A 19,377-nucleotide genomic window follows, 5' to 3' on the forward strand; every position below is an offset into this window, starting at 1 on the left:
GACACATGCGAACACCACACAGAAAGCCCTGACTTTACACCCATGATTTTCTTGCAAGAGGCGAGAGGTACTAAGTAGTAATCACCAACACCATGCTGTCCCATAGATTAGATCTGTTAGTCCAAAGTGTGCCTGACAAAAATCAAATGACACAGCAACGCTAACAAAGATTTTGCTTTTAAAAACTAGAAAGATAGCGACTAAACATACTAAATACCCATTAATCGTTTATTGCCAAGTTTAATGTTTATTCAATACCAATAGGCAGTACATTTATGTATTTCAAGACTACAAGCAATGAACAGCTACTAGTGGATCTAAGCACCACATGTAATAATTATATACATTCAATTACAGGGATAAAGAAAAACAAATCAAATAATAATCCTATTCATACAGACATCCTAGAGCTTAAATTGGTCTGTAATGAGGTTGCCACCTCCACTGAAGCTCACACTTAGTGACTTACTGTTAAATAATTGCATATATTTACTGCATATAGTAAACAACCAAATATTAAATCATCAAAGTGTAATGCATCAGTTTGGAACACAGTAAAGTTTATATCCTAATAGACCCCACCTAAAATCACAAGGTTAAAACTGGTTCAGGGTTTTCTGCATTCTCTATTAGTTTATTGGTGTCAAGCACATCAGGTTGCGATCGTTCACCATTGAAGTACAGTGGATTTTCAAACGTGGGGAAGGGACCAGGAGACTTCTTGTAGAGGAAAAATGCAACGACTACCAGTGTGGAAGTGATCGTAATCACCAGCACAACTACCACACTAGTGTGGACACGAGTGCGATGATCTTGATCTCCATCAGGTCCTGCAGGTTCAAGCAAGCAAGTTCAGATTTTAAAACATGATTTAATTTAAATTTAAATTTTCACTCTAACTAGTATTACACTATATACTTTTCATGAACATATTTTTCTTATTATTAGTAGTAGTATTGTTATATAATTAAACAACGCAGAGGCATATAAAGACAGAACTTACCACTTTTTGATCCTGAAGTTTGCGGCATCACTAGTGGCAAAAAAAACAAAGGAAAAGAATGAAAAAAATGGTAAAAACTCAAAGATTTAGGTTTATTAGCTCTCTCTTTCCTGTAAACCATAAGACTTTAGCATTAACGTAAAGTAAGATGTAAGATATCCAATGGTAGATGGCATCTGTGTGGGTTACTAACAAGCTGCTTAGTAACACATGCAATGAGTATTATTAATTATTATAGTTGTGCATTTGTTAATATTTTCCTTCGATAAATAATTGGATATAATTACTTCACATTGACACAATTATTTTACCTTTGGCTGTTTTACAGATATATGGTCTGTCGTGCCATCTGCGACCTGAGTTCCAAGTCCCATCTGAGGTTTGAATTGCTCCAAAATCAGAATCCGGCTCATCTGGAGCCCAGTTAGTGAAGTCCAAAATAGTTCTGTCCAACCAAAGCCATGTCCCTAGGGGCAAACAGAAATGTATTCCTTTTTTCACTTTGCTAACTTACCAATACCCCACTGAATGTGGCTACACAGATGCTGACAAGAAAGACATGATAAACAGTACTGATTTAGCGGTGATTTGAGGTTTTAGTTTGTTTCTTCAATTAAGTCAATCAATTGTTAATATGGTTTCATTAAATAGTTTTTCTATAAACACTAAAAGATTATACTTATTGTGGCCATACCTTTATGAGTTTTAAACAGACCAATCCAGAAAGAGTTGTGTCTATCTTTGAAATTTGTCACAACGCCTTTGATGAATTCTTGCTCAGAGGGATCTTCAATGCTAGCCAACACTCCACCTTAAAAAGAAAACATCGACTGTTTGTAACAATGTTGAAAACACATATTAGGCCTAATCTTAACACCACATATTTACTGTATAGTGATTCTAAAATTGTGACAAAATATTCAGCATGTATCTTACCATGCCTTACACAGCTGCTAGCTGCATCTGCCCATTCAATTTCATCTTGGATAAACAAATAACAATAACCCCTATATGGCAGCCATGTGTAGCTCTGTTGGTACTCTAGATCTGTATCATCAGGACAATTTCCAGGAAATATTGTAGACTCAGTTGGTGCCACTTCTGTGAAGAATAGAAGCAAAAATGCTCAATGAATCACGAAATGTTCAACTGTGACTTGGTGAAACGGTTATCTCCTGGGATCAAAATGTTCTGCGATGTCTGTTACTGTAAATGAATGTAAATAATAAAAGGAAAAACACTTGAGCTGACCAACAGCCAGCTAAGAAAAAAAAAAAACTTTAGTATCTCTTATTTAATGGACAGTAATGGGTCTGAAACACTCACAGGCCATCAAAGTTCTGTTCTCGTTACTTTCACATGATCAGAACACAGAGCACTGAAAATCCTGCCTCTTACTTTTAACTATATCCTTCTAAAGACATTAATAAGCAGAGATTGCTTGACATTGGCCAGTTAATTAGCAATTGCCAATTTAGTAATATCTAATATAGAAATTAAGACGTATAATCAAGATGCCAGAGATGTAGGAAAAATCATAAACTTTTTAAAAACATACCTGAAGACTGCATACAGGCACTTTTTATGGTCACATTGCAGAAAGCGGTCCTCCATTTTCCATCCACATCTATGTACACACAAGGTTTGTCCCTGCTCGGTTCAAATTCAGCCCAGCCGGCATTGTTCAGATGCCAACCATCAATATATTTAAAATAACCTCCAGTCTGAAAATAAACATGGATCAGATGTTGTCAAATCAATAGTTTTGTTGGGGATGTTTTCTGTCTGTCATGTCTGTTTAAAACTGCTTCTGCCAATATGTATTATATAGATTACAAATTTAGATTTTATTAAGTCAGCAGCCTTGGGCCATACGCCACTTGTAATGATTTTCCAAAATAAGTTATTCAAGAACTTTATCACATCTTATTTTATACATAACTAAAGAACCCCATGTAACTCTTATTTTCAAATGTCCTGTATGTTTAATCATTTTTATAGGACACAGGTGTAATTTTGGATAGTTGCAACCTTGTACCTGCTGTTTGTTAAGTCCAATCCAAAGAGGAGTATTGAGTTTTATAGCCAGCAGCTCAACATATGCCTGTGTCCAGTCATTTCGCAGGCTGGCCAAGTTGGCTTTATCAGCTTTACAACGTTTCTGGGCATCATCCCAGGTGAGATTTTGAGTAACAACCTTGATGCTGTCATTTCCCAGAGTCTCATAGATATTATAATCTATGCTTTCAGGTGGTGCTTTCATGTTTGGATCTGTTAAGAGCAAAAAGAAAATTAGACATGAGATTAATTCATATTTTTGCATCGCTGCAAACTATATAACTGTCTACAGGAGTTTATATTTATTTTTTTTGTCCATTATTTGCAAATTCGCATAGCAGGCCAAAAACACTGATGTGAGTGAGCTACCACTGGAATGCAGTTGTACAACAACAATTTAACTTCTTAACATCTAACAGATCTCCAGCGACCTCATTATGGGTTAGAGCTGGGTTTGCATCAACCTCTCCATGACATTTTCACCTGTTTGGTTTGCTCAAATGTAAATATAATAATAGAATTAAGGCTTATGTTTGAAATGAAGCTCTTTTTGAATTTGGATCAAATGCTACTTAACCCTACCCCTAAATGATTCACTAGAGAAGTGGTGAGACTGCAGGAGAACAAAATGTTTTATGAATTATGTTTAGCCTCTGAAAATTTCTACTCCAAAGAGATGGACTCACCAAGATTCCGTTGACAGATATAACCATTGGTGTCATTGCAAGACCTTATTATCCATTTACCAATCCCAAAAGCAGGATTTCCGTTCATTACAACACAGTCATCCTGGGTAAGAATGGTAAGTGATCATGATTTTAAAATCTCTTTTTTAAAAGGTGCAATTAATTAAGATTACTTTTTGCATACAAGCAGTGGTGACATGTTTAAATTAATCTTGAATATCATTACCTCATTCCATCTTTGATAAAAGCTGCCAGGATGACGGTGATATCTCTGCAATGAAAATGATCATTATTAATATTTCATTAACATTTCTACTCCTGGGACAGGAAGGGCAGTTTGACATTGACCTCTGACCAAGCCCAGCATCACTGGACACATCTATAACCACACCTACCTGTCAAATCACAATGCATAGCTCAAACTATGTTTACCTCATTCCATCTTGGATACACCATCCCGAAAGGTTGTTCACGTCTCTAAAATCAAAATTTGCCAGTGTAAATATTTCTTTAAAATTTCTGTGAAAAATAAAATGCTGGTCAGAGCTTGACACTAAATTCTGTGTAGTTCAATTCAGAGATGGGCAGTAACGCGTTACTTGTTTACTGTAATCTGATTACTTTTTTCAAGTAACGAGTAATGTAAGGGATTACTATTGCAAAAACGGTAATTAGATTACCCTTACTTTCACGTAGGAACGCTGCGTTACTCCGTTACTAAAACCGTGATTTTTTGCGAGAGTGTCTCATGACAGTAACGTAAGCGAGTGCGACGTTCGTGACAACAGCTGTCTGCAGATCAACAATGGATAATATATCGAGTGCGGGAGAGAGTATGAGCGTGCAGTGTTTAAAGCGTGGAAGTACTGACCTTATTTTGAGTTTGATTCCATAAAAAGTGACAAAAACATTAGTGTCCATTGTGCGTGGGAAGAAAACTTATTTTTACAGCGAAAAAAACCCCTAAACTTCCAAGCAAGCACCGAGTGCGCTACGACGTAATGTGAAATTCACAGAGAAACTCGCGGATTCTTCCACTGACCCCTGTGGCACACCTGCATCAGGGTAAACCTCTGCCTACCCCAGTCCTGCTTTACAGGTGAAAATAGAGCAACAGGACCGCTAGTCTTTGATTTTATTTATTTTCTGCTGTGTTTTACTTTCATCTATTTGAAAGAGTGAGTGTAAACACAAAAAAATATTTTATTTTATGTGCTGGAATGTGCAGAAAATAGGTTTAAATGTTAAACAAATTTCTTCCAGTCAGAGAATGTTGCATATAATTAAATTTTTGCTTGATGCATAAAGTTAAAAGATTAAAACTAATAAAACAAGTTTTACAAAGAGACATTTCCATTTGATTACATTTTGTATGATGGATTATGCAGAAAAAGTTGAATTGGGTTGAAAGATCTATTGCTTTATTACCTATTCAGGTTGTAAATCATGTTTTTAAAAAGTAACTAAGTAACTAAGTAATTAATTACTTTTGAAAATAAGTAATTAGTAAAGTAACGGGATTACTTTTGGGGGGAAGTAATCAGTAATTAGTAACTGATTACTTTTTTCAAGTAACTTGACCAACACTGGTTCAATTCAATCATAGCATCATTGAATCTATATCTGTAACTCGACAAGAAATGTGAAATCATGATACAAAAGCAAGCTGTAAAATGACAATACAGCTACTGATAGTTGTACAAAGGATTAGCTTCACATTACACCTGTATGAGATTGAATGAACTCACAGAATAGCCCCAGTTGGTGTATTGCCTTTTTTTCCCATCGGTCCAGAAAAAACCCTCTTGGCTTATAGCATTCAAACCAATCCACAGGTCTGTAGATGTTGTATAAACCATTCTGGTGATCAAAAATGCTGAAAATTGAAGATACAGACACAAGATATTAAATGTAGGTTTCTGGTTTCTTTTCCATTTTTGGTAAAACAATGGAACTCGTTGGTAACTCTTTCCTCCATAATGACCTCCCCTGTGTCCTTAATGAGGATTTTTGAAACCTTAATATACACCAATAAAAATGTGGTTTGACAGCCATTTGAATGGGCTTTAGGTTTTTCTGAGCTTAGCCCTAGTAAGATGTAGCCCTAAGTACAGACAGAGATCAACCACACCAACTTCTGATGCACACCCAGTAATTTTGTTCTGGAAGCAGGCCTAAAATATAACAGAAACCAGTCCAGAAAAGAGAAACGAGGGGTACCCCTAGTAGGCATTTAAGGGGGAAAGAGTTAAAGTTTAAATCCAGTTTAAATACAAATCTGAATAAAACATAATTAGAACTAACCTTGCACACTTCTTGTAGGTATAGAGACTAAAGTGCCCCCCACCTCAATGCATTTTGACCGTGCATATTCCCAAGTGATCTGGCTTTCATTATAGATGTTGTAACACTGCAGAAAAGAAATGTAATTATTATTATGATAAGAGTTAGGTGAAACATTTCACCACTGAAACCTGTGTATTTTACATGATCTCATTTATAATTAGTACTGAATGAAGCACACAGATGGAGGGGTCAAAATTTGCTGACTCTTTTTTAAATCCACTCCACATTTGACAAACTTTTTTCTGCTTCCTTGATTCTCCTTCATTCGTTTTTTAAATCAGTTCTTTATTACATTTTAAAGAATCAACTTGACATTTGAAGCCAAATAAAAGCTCAATGTATATTTTGATGGTGGGCCTCTGCTGTAATTTTGTCATTTTAAAAACTTCTCTGAAATAAAGGTTTAAAAGCCTGACCTTTGTGCCAAATTTCATCCATTTGTTTGGGCAGCCACCTGTTGGAGCAACTGTTGGGGCTGCGGTGGTGTTGGTTGGCGATGTCCTTCCTCGCTTGCAAATAAATGAAAGCTCTCTTCCACAATTAGAAGTACTCCAGAAGCCTATAAGATCAACAGAGTATTCATTAGGAACATTATCCTAATCCATTAATCAATTATTTTATTCCAGACATCGTGTCTAGATTTGATCATTTTTCAATTCAAGCGTTCAGAGCATTTTTACTCACCCATGTGATAAGACATATAAACACAGTTTTGATCAAAGCCACTAGTGCTGGGTTGATCTGAATCCCATCTTCGAAATGACACCGAACTACCATCCATCCACCTTAATGTAGAGCATTATAGTTAAATTTTTAATTGAAACATAAGAAAATATTCATCATTTGATGTTAGACTTTTTTGTATTATGGTGTCACTATTTCTATTCCATAATAAATAAACAAACAGTCAATTGAGTGACAACATGGATTTAGTTCACTGATGACAAAAAAAAACCTTCTTTAGATTAAATGACAGGTCTTTTGAACTGATATCTGAAACTTAACCAGTAAAAAAAGGAAATGTACCTCATTACAAATAGGAAATAGGAAATGCACTTCTTATCAATGATCATGAGTCGGCCTAAAATCTCCCTTTTCCCCTTATGGCATTAATTATTACTCACCAAGGTGACCCATCAAGATCCACTGACAAACCTATATAATAACGCCCATAGCTTCTGGATATCTGTAGAGACACACACATAAATATGCACAATTATATCTAGTGTGTGCCACATTCTAATGTTTTTGGCCTGCTCTAATATATTAATAAAACAAAACAAAAAGTATGAATTAAAAATATAGATATTTACCTGTTTCCATATGAAAACATTTTCCTCTTTACTGGTTATAGATACTAGGTCACCGTGCCTCTGCTGACAGAAGTGACGAGCATCTTCCATGGGCATTGACATTCTGTTAATAAAATACTGATTCCCTCTCCGCTCCAGCCAACCATCCGAAGTGGTATTGAATTCTGTAAAAGTTTAGAAACACATTGATGGGCTTGTCAGTGTTCTACCGTATCTTTTGGTCAGATCCGTTTGTCCAGGTAGACCCAACCTTTAAACAAAACACAAAACTAAAACACCTGGTGGCCACATCAGACTTTTTAAGAGGACTGAAGGTATACAATGAATAAAAAGGTATAAAATGTAAAATCTATGCCATTGATATTCAGATCATCCCAAATATTTTTCAACAAAAATTTATTTTTATTCATTAATTTCTTCAGTGATGTCATTATCAGAGGTGGAGCAAGTAAAGTGCCAGCATTCTTTACCTAAGCAGAAGTACAGATATATTTGTTTAAAAAAAATACTGCAGTAGAAATTGAAATACTAATTCAAGTTCATTACACACTCACTCAATTCTACCATCCATTTATTATGCAAAGGTAACTGAACCTTGTCCTGTATTAATGCCATTCTAAAATAATATTATTATTACATGAGAACACAAATGTTATTCCAATCTAAATCTAAACCTAATGAATGAACTTTGCTTAAATCTGTTATGTAGGACACAAGTAGTTAAAAAACATTTTTTTAAAATAACCATTTTCAGTCGTCCACATAGTAGAGCGTGACTTTGCCTCCACACCTCCACCAAATAACTTTTAATGTGATCTCCAGTAGATTTTCTTAGTGTGCAGGTTTTGATCACTTCATCACTTTATGGATTTACAAAACTGAATTCAACATGATGTTTCACAGCTATACTAACAGTATACTGTATATTGTCCTTATACTAGACCTTTAAAGTTGGTAAAAAGGTGGATGCCTCATCTAAGCATCACATGCTTAAATGCAAATTAATATACTACATTTACATAACACTGATCATGAGCACCACAATATGAAAATGGATATAAATTATCGAAACACATCATATACAAATCCGATATGTAAAGATGATGATGATTACATGTAATCAGTTTATCAAGTGTCACTAAGCAGTCCTTATCTTTAAATATAACCTCTCTTCTTCCTCCTTAGTTTTTTTCTATATTGGTCTCATGCTTTATAAAATTACTGTTTATAATTTATAGTATAAGTTTGTTTATTTGAAAGGTAACAATGAAAATGATTTATCATACTGCTTTGGGAATTTGCAAGTTTGAGCTACAATGCGAAACCACCAAACAGGATGAAGCTGTACTCGGGCAAATCCGCAATCCAGGTGTTGTAGTGCATATGTGTTATTCACCCAGGTTATGTTTGAGGTTAATTCATGTGAACTTACCCACCACAGTATTATTCGGAGGTAGTTTTGGAGTCACTCCTGCAAGAGCACAGACAGAAGTCCATTTTATTCAAAGGAAAGGAAAGCAACAGTAAACATGTCGTTGCACTCTGTAGTCTACACTGCGGTATACTGTAATGCAGTCATTATTTTTAGTCGGAAATGTGTTTCAATAATAGTGACAATTTCTCCAATCATATACACTGAAATCATGGCAAGAAGAGATTACATAATATTGTGAATATTAACAATAATCTTTTCACCCCTGAAGACAGAAAAGAACATGCATACGAAGGTTAGTTAAAAAATGTTCCAGCAGTGAGACTGGTCAGCATTCAGTCAACTATACCTGTACGGATCTGACACAACCAGTCATTGTAACTGTCACAGTTCAGATCATTCCAAGAACCTTCTTCATCCCAGTTATGTATCACAAACTCAGCACAAGATTCTGCATTGTTGAAATTGTTTGGTTCTCCTCCCTGCCAGTGCTGGAAATCTAGCTGTTAACAATAAGAAACAACAACATTATGTTGAGTTATTGTAAATATTTTATTAAAATAACATTTAATGATTTAATAAAAAACAAAAGAACAACAAGAACAGAATTCCATTAACTTACTGGGCTTCCATCAGTCCAGGCGTAACCAGTGCTTGTTTCAGGAATGTGAAGTCCAATCCAGCCTTTTCCACCTCTGCTGTACAAAAAAGGAAACGAAAAACACTCTCACTGTCTTCTAAAGTACTAAAACAAACATTTTAGCTACATTTGCAGTTAGCTGATGGTGTCAGTCTCATCAGTCTTTGTGCTTTTCTGAAGCAGCTAAAACATCATATTTTCTCACCCTACAGGCAATATGTAGTACTTCAGGTGATGAAAGTAGAAAATATGGAGCATCTGAATTTGCTACTGCATAGAACGCAGGCCAGATAAATAAGTGTATAATTTACTACTATATGAATGCTTTTTTTCAGTTTTTCAGTAGGTTAAAACACCAACATGGTGTGTTGTGTGAATGTGAAACATATTTGCCAGCATGCTGAATATTTTAAACAGGATTATTTCACGTAGACCATCATTGTCTAGAGTTTGATCTTATGTTAGGATAAACTAATGGGTGTATCATTTAGACTGGGAAATAATTGACAGAAGATACTATAAACAGTAGTTGTTATTGTAGACTAAGTCATGCTGTACCTGAACAGTCGTAGCTCAGCAGAACTGTGGATGCTAAGCAGATCTCCTCCAATGGCCCTGCAGTAATCCCTGGCCTCAAACCAAGTCTTTTCTTCTGAGCGAGGACCTGTAAAAAACTTCAAACACAAGACAACAACTCTGTAAATTTCTCAACCGCAGATAGTTCATGCAATTGAAGGTAATTAAATTTCATTTAATTTTGTGAGCACAACACTGTATGGAGTCCTGAGGAATAAGGAGAAATAGAATGCAGAACAAGAAGAACAAGTCCCTATCGTAATGAATGAAGAGATTCCTAAAACTGACAGGTTGCTACTGTATCATAGGACTAACACAAAGAGACCCACTTACACTCACATTCACACTTATAGCATATTTTGGCTGACATCACATTGCTGTAAAGGGCCAGTGCTAAATACTCCACAATAGACACAATTTCTTTGAGTTCACTCAAGGCTGACCGAAGGTTGTACCTTAGCGCACATGGCTCTCGTTCCCACTCGAGTCCAACCCTCTGGACATTTAGGAGGAGCCACAGTTGGTGGTGGAGAAGTTGGAGCCATCCCCTCTGCCATGTACTTGCAGATATATTTTTCTTTGTTGGTGCAGGGAAGCAGGTCCCAGAGTCCAGCTAAAACCCCAGTTGTCATGGCAACACAGCCTTGCTGGTAACCTTAGGTCATTGAGGAAAGCAACAGTCATGTGCAACTTATTGGGATGCAGTTTATTCCTGATATTTAAGGAAATTCAGATGCATCCATACCTGGCATTTGACTATTCCAGTGAGTGAACCTTACTGTGGGTGAGTTGGTCCACTCAAAAACATCAATATTATTTTGATTTGAGAGCCCTATCCAGAAGTATTTCTCTGGTCTCAACCCCACCAAGCTGACAAGGAAGGCATTATCCACCCTGCAAAAATGTATATAATTCATAGATTTCTTTTCATGTTGAATATACTGTGCAGCACATGCATCTGCATGCATGTTTGTGGATTTCCCAAAGAAATCGTTATGCGATTTATAGCAAAGATGAACTGGTTGTTTTCTTACCCATTTGAAACATCAGCTAAGTATGAGTTTGAACTCTTGCAGTCTTCGCTAGCTTGACTGAAAGTCTTTGTCTCAGTGCCTACAAAGTAGCAGTAGGAGCCATGTTTTTTCCATCCCTATAGGAGAGTAAACACATCACAACTGAGGAGTACATTAAAATTTCGCCTATCTATTTGTAATCTGCTTTTTAAAATGTTCTACTGTTTTTACAAAGTGAAATTTTAACCATAATCATGCTTTGTTAATACTCACAGCTTTACATCCAATGTCTATATCTGGTTCATTTCCAGTGCTTTCAGTGGAACTTTGCTTCATACAGATAAAGCCATGTTGCTCATCACATGACCGATCTGCCCAGTTCCCATTCTGCAAGAACAAAAGCATTGTAAACACTTGCAGATTTGTGGGCTGGATTGCTGAATGGATAAAATGCAAACATTTAAAGCACTGTAATTACAGTTACTCCAAGGTGCTTTGGTATATTTCTCAAAATACTAAGAACTCAAAGTGCTTATACGTGCAGTAAAACACTATCACATCCAAAAAGCCTGTAACTTGCCCCAAACCTTCAAATCATGAAATGTTTTAAAGTTTAGATATTTCGTAAGAATGACACGAGGCTATAGAAGTAAATTCAACGCTTTCTAATTCTAAAAGAGTCTTGTCCTGTTTTCTCTCACATTTAATCTATTTTACCAGTCTGCCACACCTAAGATACTGATTTCATTTGGAAAACATTCAACTTTGTAAACCAGTGTGGAAACTATGAAGAAAAATGTCGGAAGAAAATATCCTGCAGCACACAACTAAGTTAAAACGGTAGAAAAATATGTAAAGTGTCAGTATTGTAAAACATGTACTTTAGAAACAGCACAAAAAATACAGTTTAATATTTCTTACAAAACTTTCTCTTGAAGATCAATACATCAAGTGTAGTGTATTATGCTTTCTCCATGCATGATTTGTCTAGCTTAACACATATAGATGAATAAATATGCACAAGGTTTTACCTCTCCCCTGATGAGAACACAGTCATCTCCATCAGTGGACACTCCTGGTTTTCCATATTCCCAGCTGGTGAAGGACACGTGAGATTGGTCACTCCAATCAAACAGTCCCTCTATCCTAATGTCGTTCAGTCCAATCCAAAGCTCATCAGTGGATGCTACAGAAAAATAATGGACCAAATATCAGCCAGAAGTTAAAATTTCCCCCATTACATTGAAAATTACTTGTACAGTTCATAGACTGGTAAAAAGTGACAGGCATTGTCTAAATCATACTTTAACCTATGAAAAAATCAACAGCTCCCACATGTGTGGAAATATTTGACATAGACTCGCAGCAAGCTGGAGCTGAATGAATGACATGATCTCTATTGTCACTCCTAAATGTACAGTCATGCTGCCAGTTATTACGTGTAAAGTGTGCATGTCATTCGAATCTGTTAAGGCTTTCTTAATTATTAGTCTTTTAAATTCAAAATTAGGTATTTTTTTATTATTTGCCGGAGTAAAAACAATTATGATATAGTGATGAATCCAGCACTCTCTCAATGATTTTTAAGAAGTGAAATTGTCATTCATATATTATTGAGTGTTTACTCGCTTTGTATTCACTGGCTGGTTATCTATTGGTAAACATTTTGGTTTTGATTAAGGACAAACTTGGATAAACTCAGTAGGCGTAAATAGAAACTGGATTAGGTGGAATACACATTTTGATTAGGTTTAGGTGAGATACACAGTTTAGTTAGAGTTAAAAAAAAAAAAAACACAATTTAAATTAAATGCAAATAAAAATATTGTGACCTAAACCTATGTAACTTTTTTTAAACCACACCACAAAATATCCCTAAAGTTTACCATATCCTGCCATAACAATAAAAAGTTTAATGATGCTATTAGTGAATTACAAACTGGAAACTGATATGTTCAGTCTCAGCACATGTGCACCTTCTCAATTGAATTAAATATATTTGCTGTTGGGAATCTGTTTTGTATTAACATTATTTCATGGAGACAGGATTGCCACATACCGTATCCAAGCTGAGAGATCACAAAGCTTTGATCCTCCACATTTCTGATGCTCACTAAGTCGCCGCCTTCTGCACGACAAGCTTTCCTAGCGCCAGACCATGTTTGAGTATTACGCTGAAGATGAAAACAGTGGCCATTGTAGGGAATCCAAGGTGCTGAGCAAAACCCTTGTTCAACTGATGATGAAGAGAACAAATATATAAGAACTTCACTTTGGATTCCCCCAGAAACTACTGCCACCTAGAGAAACATTCAAATAGAATAGAATATTTTTATATACTTTGTGGAGGTGCTGGTGGGACCCCATCTTTGTAGCAGATGTAGCCCATTTTCTTGGCACAGGATGAACTTTGCCAAGAGTGCTCTCCAGCAGTGTCAAAAATTGCACAGTTGTGTCCTGGAGTAGGAAGGGGATTCCCTAAATCAAGATAATAATGATGATAGTTAACACTCACACGTGACCCAATCATGCACAATAAAAAAATAGAATACAAAAAATTGTAGGAGTACTTTAAATCTTTGAGTATCATGTCATTTGTAACAATATTGGTGGTATTTGGCATTTAGAAAAACTAACAACAGAGGGATAGAATATGAAAATATTGTATTAGTTCACTTGTTAAAAAGATAAAAATGTATAATAATTAGCAGCAACTTGGAGACATGAATGAATATTCAACTGGGTTTTTTTAAGGTTTAGACTGTTTTACTTCTTACAATTATCTACATGAATTCTTGAAAAACCTTTTACCCTAAGTGTCTAGTTGTCACAAGAGTTAACCTGACAGATTAGATTTGCTTAACACTGTAATTTTCTGCAACTTTTCAGTTAATTTCCAGATCGCTCAGATGTTTGAGGATTATTGCTGAAAGGAACTTTGTCTTTGCAGTGAGGACTTACCAGAATCCCATCGCAGATAACGGAAAGGTTTGCCATCAGTCCACTGCCAGCCATGTTCTGGGTCCAAAACTAACCCAATCCAAAGTTTTTTTCTCCCTGCTCCCAATAATGCTGTGTGTTCAAGTGTTTATGAGAGAGAGGGACGAAAAAAGAAAAGCACTTGTTATTTTTTCATGAACTATAACATCAGCTTTAAAATTGTCAATTGGTAGGAATAAGACAGACAGACAGACAGACAGATAGATACTAAAATATATTGCAGGTTCATGCAATATCAAAAGTATTTGTAATCCAAAATCTTGATTATTTCATTTAAAATTCAAAATGCTGCATCTGTTTGAGTTCTGGCAAATAACCACCAGGTGGCACCTCACCTGAGATCAAAGCTTGCTCACTGGGCTCCACAATACTGACCAAGGAGGCAGCCTGCTGTTTACAGCTGGTATCAGCTTGTCCCCAAGTCAGAGATGACTGTATGTTCAGCTGGTAATATGCTCCTGTTATGAGATTTTTTTTCCAGTACTCTGTGGCTGTATGTTGAGAGAAAAAAAATTTATTCAAATAATTCTTACATTTTCACTCCAGTGATGTTGAAATTTGACAAACTCACAAGTGGTTGGGCAGTATCCCCACTGTTCACGTTCAAATTTTGTTTCAACTGCACACCATGGTCGCTTTGTTGAGGAGTCAAATGTAGTGCAGTCTCCATACCACCGGTCTTTGTACAGGAAGGGAAACATGCAGATCTTTCCAAATGCATTTCCCTCAATGGTAAAAAGCTCTAGAGGTGAAAAGAAAAGGATTCAGGTTGGGTCAAGTTAAATTAAAATTTGAAATAAGCCAGTAAACAAAAAGCATGACTTATTTGATATGAGCCTGTATTTCATTGCTCCAAGGTTTCCAGTGCCTATACACAAATGCACACTTACACACAAAAGCGTATGTTTTATACTATACCTCTGTATGTTCTTGTACAAGCACCGCTTGAGGTCCCTGTAATTGTGAATTGGTTATTTGGTCCTGTTGTTTTTGAGAGAGCAATTGTTTCATCATCTTTCATCTCAATGAATAAATCATTATTTTTGAGGGCGAGCAGTGTTCCATTCCTGCATTCCCACTTTTGCAGGTCGCTCTTGTCATCACAGTCATACAGGCTCACTTCACTCCCTATACTTTTGCCCTGAGCTCCCAGGCATTTTTTAGTTGTGGTAACAAAAAGCCGGTCATCAGTCGTCCAGCGTAGGTCAAGGCAGCGGCTATACTTTTTCAGTAAACAAAAACCAGTGGCTTTGTTCATGAGTGAAAACGGGGAATCTGCAAAGGGAAAAGTTTTTAAAAAACTGATCAGCCTATTGCACAAAGTTTATTCCAATATGGATTCAAACAAGCCTTTAATCAAAGCCTTGTTTGAATCCATAAACGTGCTAATATATTTTTTTTTTTTTCAAAAAAAATAGTAGGGTTTCTCAAAGCTTGGTAATGACAAATCGTTAAATCAAATGTTTGAGCTTATACTATACCATTTTTTGTTGAGCATTGGCATGTTGTGATGAAGAGGCCAAAGACTGCTAGAGATATTCTTGGGAGCATCATTCCTCCAATCAGTCTCAGAGCAGCAGACAATGTCCAAGCATTGCAAGCAGGGGACTTATGTGCCTGAACGTGAAAAGGAGGCAACCTTAATATCTCTGACATGACTCTGTTTCCCCCCCTTCATTGAGAAAGTCTCATGTTTCACATTGGCACATTTCCACATTTTGCTACTGGTACAGGGGTGGACAGGAAGGAAGGAAGGGCAACATACACAAAAGCACACACTCTTTCTGTTTAACTCCAGACATGGCAAAAAGCTGTCCCATTCACTTCCCCTCCATAGGAAGAAAGAAATGCGTAAGGAATTGGCTTAACATGTTTCATGAATCAGCATTAGTGACCCAGAGAAACAGTAATTCACAAGCTTTGATGCAGTACATATGGATTTATAGTTTTGCCTTTGACATCTTCCTTATGATTAAGTAGAGGTCAGAATCACAAAGTTCCTCACAGTACTACACTACCATAATACTGTAACAATGTTATCAGGATAAAGGCATTCTGCAGTATTCTACACAGTCCAAGATCATCTACTATCACACTCGGTGATATATTTGTTACGAAAGAAGAATATCGCTCTGAAGAGGCAAAAGCAGGAAATGTGCTTCTATTTATTTGTACACATATATTAAATTCATAATGCATTTTCTATGTAGAGTTTGCATGTTCGCTGCAAAGCTGCATGGAGTCCCTCCAGGTTTTCTGGCTTTTAAGCCCACAAGTAACGGACCCAATGACATGTGAGCTTAACTTGTGTTTCGAAATTGGCTGTAGGTGCAAATGTGCAAGTGAACGGTTACTCTGTGTCTGACCCGATGAAGCTGAGGTGACTGATGTTACCGATGCTATAATTCATAATGTTATGACAGATGGGGGGGGGGGGGGTGTCTTTGCTCTGTACATAAATACTTTCTATCTGACATTCACCCTACAATGGATGCATCAGAGAGCAACTTGGGGTTAGTATCTGGCCTAAGGATATTTAACATGCACACTGGAGGAGCCAGAAATCAAACCGCCAACCTTCTAGTTAGCAGATGACCTGCTTTTCCTCCTGAGCTGCAGTCACACTAATGAAGAAAACACTGTGTGCATCCTGAGTGTAGTAACATAATGTCCTGCTTTAGGGTGGAGGCATTCAGATGTTTTTTTGTTTTGTTTTGTTTTGTTTTTTTTTCCAGTTCTTCCTTAATATCTATCACTGCATTTTGTATTTTCACTTCCCCTTTGGTTATTCTCCTTTTCGTGGTGGCACATTGTGCTGAAGTATGAACCTTTGTTACCACAATGATGTTTTTATGATGCCTGTATGAAGCAAAAAAAAGGAAAATAATACTTTTTTCAACATATTTAGAAACTAAACTATTATTGTAGGGTCAATCAAAAGAAATACCTTCAACAATATAAACACAAATGCTTTACAACAAGGTGCAAGTTATTATTTACACAAAAAGCCCAGATTAGACATAAAATATCTAAAATGGAGTGCACAGTTCTGAAAAGAAATCTTTGGAGAAATGAAACTACGTAAGATGAATTTGGATGATGGGAAAAGAAAAGTACAAAGAAAGAGAAAAACATTTACGATACGAAAAATTTTCTGACAAACATGGTGAAGGCAGTGTTATGATATTGGCATGGCTACTAGTGGGACTGGGTCACTAGTGATTATTGATGATAGAAGCATCTGGATGAACTCTTTGCTCAGATTTAGCCAAATGCTGGAAAACTGTTTGGACAGAGCCTCACAAATGGATAAAGTAAAGCTGTTGGTTATTTAAGATGTTCTTAAATAACCAAGTCAGTCAGCTGATCTAAACCCAACAGCATGAGCATGCTTCTCACAAGCAAGCAGCAACTGATGGTGGCTGCTTTAAAGGCCTGGCAGAGCATTATAAGAGAATAATTACATGTGATGTACAAGGGTAAAAGGTGTGTGATTTCAATTTCTATCCAAGTATTAAAAACAATCCTTATATCCTTATATTAGTTTGTCCAGATCTTTGTAGGCTGTCAAAATGGGGGCCTATGCAAACATTTTTTCTGAAATTACTAAGTAGTTAATACAATCCTTTTTAAACCCCTTGAATTAAAACTAAAAGTCAGCACTTAAATCGCATTTTGATTCTATTATTTAGTATTCTCTTTTGAAATGTACAAAGGTAAAATTTGTGTTTCTGTCCAAATACTTATGGACCTAATTTTGTTGGAAGTCAATTTTTATTGAGGTGAAATGAATGGTTAATGGGCAGAGAACAAGGCAGGAACCTTTGTTGATTTATTGGCTTCATTTATCCCACTGCAGTGGATTTCTAAACTCTTTAACTAAATGGTGCAGTTATGGTGGTAACTGGTTTGTAGTGTTTGTGGCTTTAAGCATAATCTGTAAAGGAATTTGGTAATGTTACCGTAGTATACAAGGAAAAAAGTAAATACAGTTTATTAGTACCTCTGTTTTACAAAAGACATTTCAACTCGCATATTGAAAACCGAACATGTCTGATTTTCCTGGAGCTGACCCAGTTAGAAGGTCAGATCAGACCCAACGAAGCTTGACTATTACAGCTTTTACTTTACAGAAAGTTTACTTCACAAAAAAAGTGAGCGCGCTCAACTTTTGTATATTTATATCAATTTTAATAGCAACAAGACACATTAGTGAGACCAAAAGAAAAAAAAACACTTAAATACTTGACCATAAAACATGTTCTCAAGCCAATAAATGCTTTTGTAATCTACAAAATATGAGTTAGCCATGCATTAAGAGTTGTAAAAGCAAATGATAGAAATGCAGTGTAGTTCATTGAGCACACCCTGGACTTTGGTGTTTGATAAGGTTTCACAGTCTCAGCTCAGCTGTGGTAATAAAAGCTGCTGTCCAGTATTTCAGGTACAAACACTGGACTTACACTGTAACCTGGTTATGATGTTGAGATGTTTCTCTTTATTTGGACTCTTAACGTTTCTTTTGTCATCTTTGTTTAGATGTGAAACAAATATTTGCTCTGCTTTCAGGTATGTTTCTTCAATCTGAAATTGCTTGCAATATCTTTTTTGTACATCCTGAGCAAATAAGGGGTATAACAGTGAGGGAGAGCACTCATGAGTCATGTAAGCTATGACAAATTGTGCAATGTTTGCTGTAGTAGCTTTAAAATGTATGAATAAGAGTAATATAAATAAAATGCATGAATAAACATGTCTCCTTGATATCTTCTTGTAATGAAACTGTCTTCGCAGTATTGTTAGTCATCACCTTGTCTCGTCCTGATGAGGAATTTAACCGTAATTCTGGTGAATGTGTTCCTGCTGACCTCAACTGTGGCTTCAAGGAATTGTGGCGACGGCTCTGATGAGGAATTTTGTGGTACGTGGTCGTTCTACACAAGTTAAGCTGAAGCTTAAATTTATATTTTAGTGTCAGCTATTTAAAATTTACCAGACATTACTGGAGAAATTGTGCTGTCCTTGTCTCATGCACACGGTCAGCTTAACATGTGTTCAGTAACTCATGCGTCTGTTAAGATTTATAACTCTTTGACTACATCATGATCATTATTTTGTCCCTGTTGCAGTCTGTAAGAAATGTAAACACAATTAAAGCACAAATAAACAAATATATAAGCGATCATGTGTTCTACTTACTGTTCTACTTTGAAGTGACTTATTTTTGTTTTTGACATGAGTAAATTTGTTCATTAATTTACGCACACTGGTTGTGAGATGCTGTGTAAAAGCCTTTTCATTGCACTTTTA

General features: G+C 36.2%; 1 protein-coding gene across 4 annotated transcripts; it reads right to left on the bottom strand.

Moving 5' to 3' along the window:
- Positions 1-220: 220 nt before the first annotated feature.
- Positions 221-15,706, bottom strand: LOC116317810 (macrophage mannose receptor 1-like). Of its 4 annotated transcripts, none has more exons than XM_039602528.1 (32): positions 15,549-15,706; positions 14,986-15,342; positions 14,639-14,809; positions 14,403-14,558; positions 14,029-14,139; positions 13,408-13,545; positions 13,127-13,303; positions 12,099-12,253; positions 11,341-11,454; positions 11,089-11,204; positions 10,800-10,948; positions 10,510-10,709; positions 10,037-10,152; positions 9,461-9,533; positions 9,188-9,341; positions 8,839-8,877; positions 7,407-7,570; positions 7,218-7,279; positions 6,778-6,878; positions 6,510-6,652; positions 6,052-6,157; positions 5,496-5,623; positions 4,180-4,224; positions 3,974-4,018; positions 3,748-3,850; positions 3,042-3,274; positions 2,562-2,727; positions 1,940-2,104; positions 1,698-1,814; positions 1,315-1,470; positions 1,004-1,033; positions 221-830 (listed from the first exon to the last, which is right to left on the bottom strand). In XM_039602528.1, exons 1-32 carry the CDS (start codon positions 15,619-15,621, stop codon positions 589-591), a joined length of 4,305 nt encoding a protein of 1,434 aa, XP_039458462.1. In that variant the 5' UTR covers positions 15,622-15,706; the 3' UTR covers positions 221-588. The 4 variants fall into 4 exon arrangements, with proteins under 4 accessions (XP_039458462.1, XP_039458461.1, XP_039458464.1 ...); XM_039602527.1 differs by having other exon boundaries at positions 9,461-9,536; XM_039602530.1 differs by lacking the exon at positions 4,180-4,224.
- Between the last annotated feature and the right edge of the window lie 3,671 nt (positions 15,707-19,377).

The sequence above is a fragment of the Oreochromis aureus genome, linkage group 18 (assembly GCF_013358895.1).
Source record: "Oreochromis aureus strain Israel breed Guangdong linkage group 18, ZZ_aureus, whole genome shotgun sequence".
Classification (NCBI taxonomy): Eukaryota; Metazoa; Chordata; class Actinopteri; order Cichliformes; family Cichlidae; genus Oreochromis; species Oreochromis aureus.

Bases quoted from the DNA above. Each gene is read 5' to 3' on its own strand.
- LOC116317810 (XM_039602527.1), bottom strand. From the start codon at position 15,621: ATGATGCTCCCAAGAATATCTCTAGCAGTCTTTGGCCTCTTCATCACA. The intron at 10,949-11,088 runs GTAAGAAAACAA...ACATTTTTGCAG, and splicing joins TTAGCTGATGTTTCAAATGG to GGTGGATAATGCCTTCCTTG. The intron at 2,728-3,041 runs GTACAAGGTTGC...GTTTATTTTCAG, and splicing joins TTGGACTTAACAAACAGCAG to ACTGGAGGTTATTTTAAATA.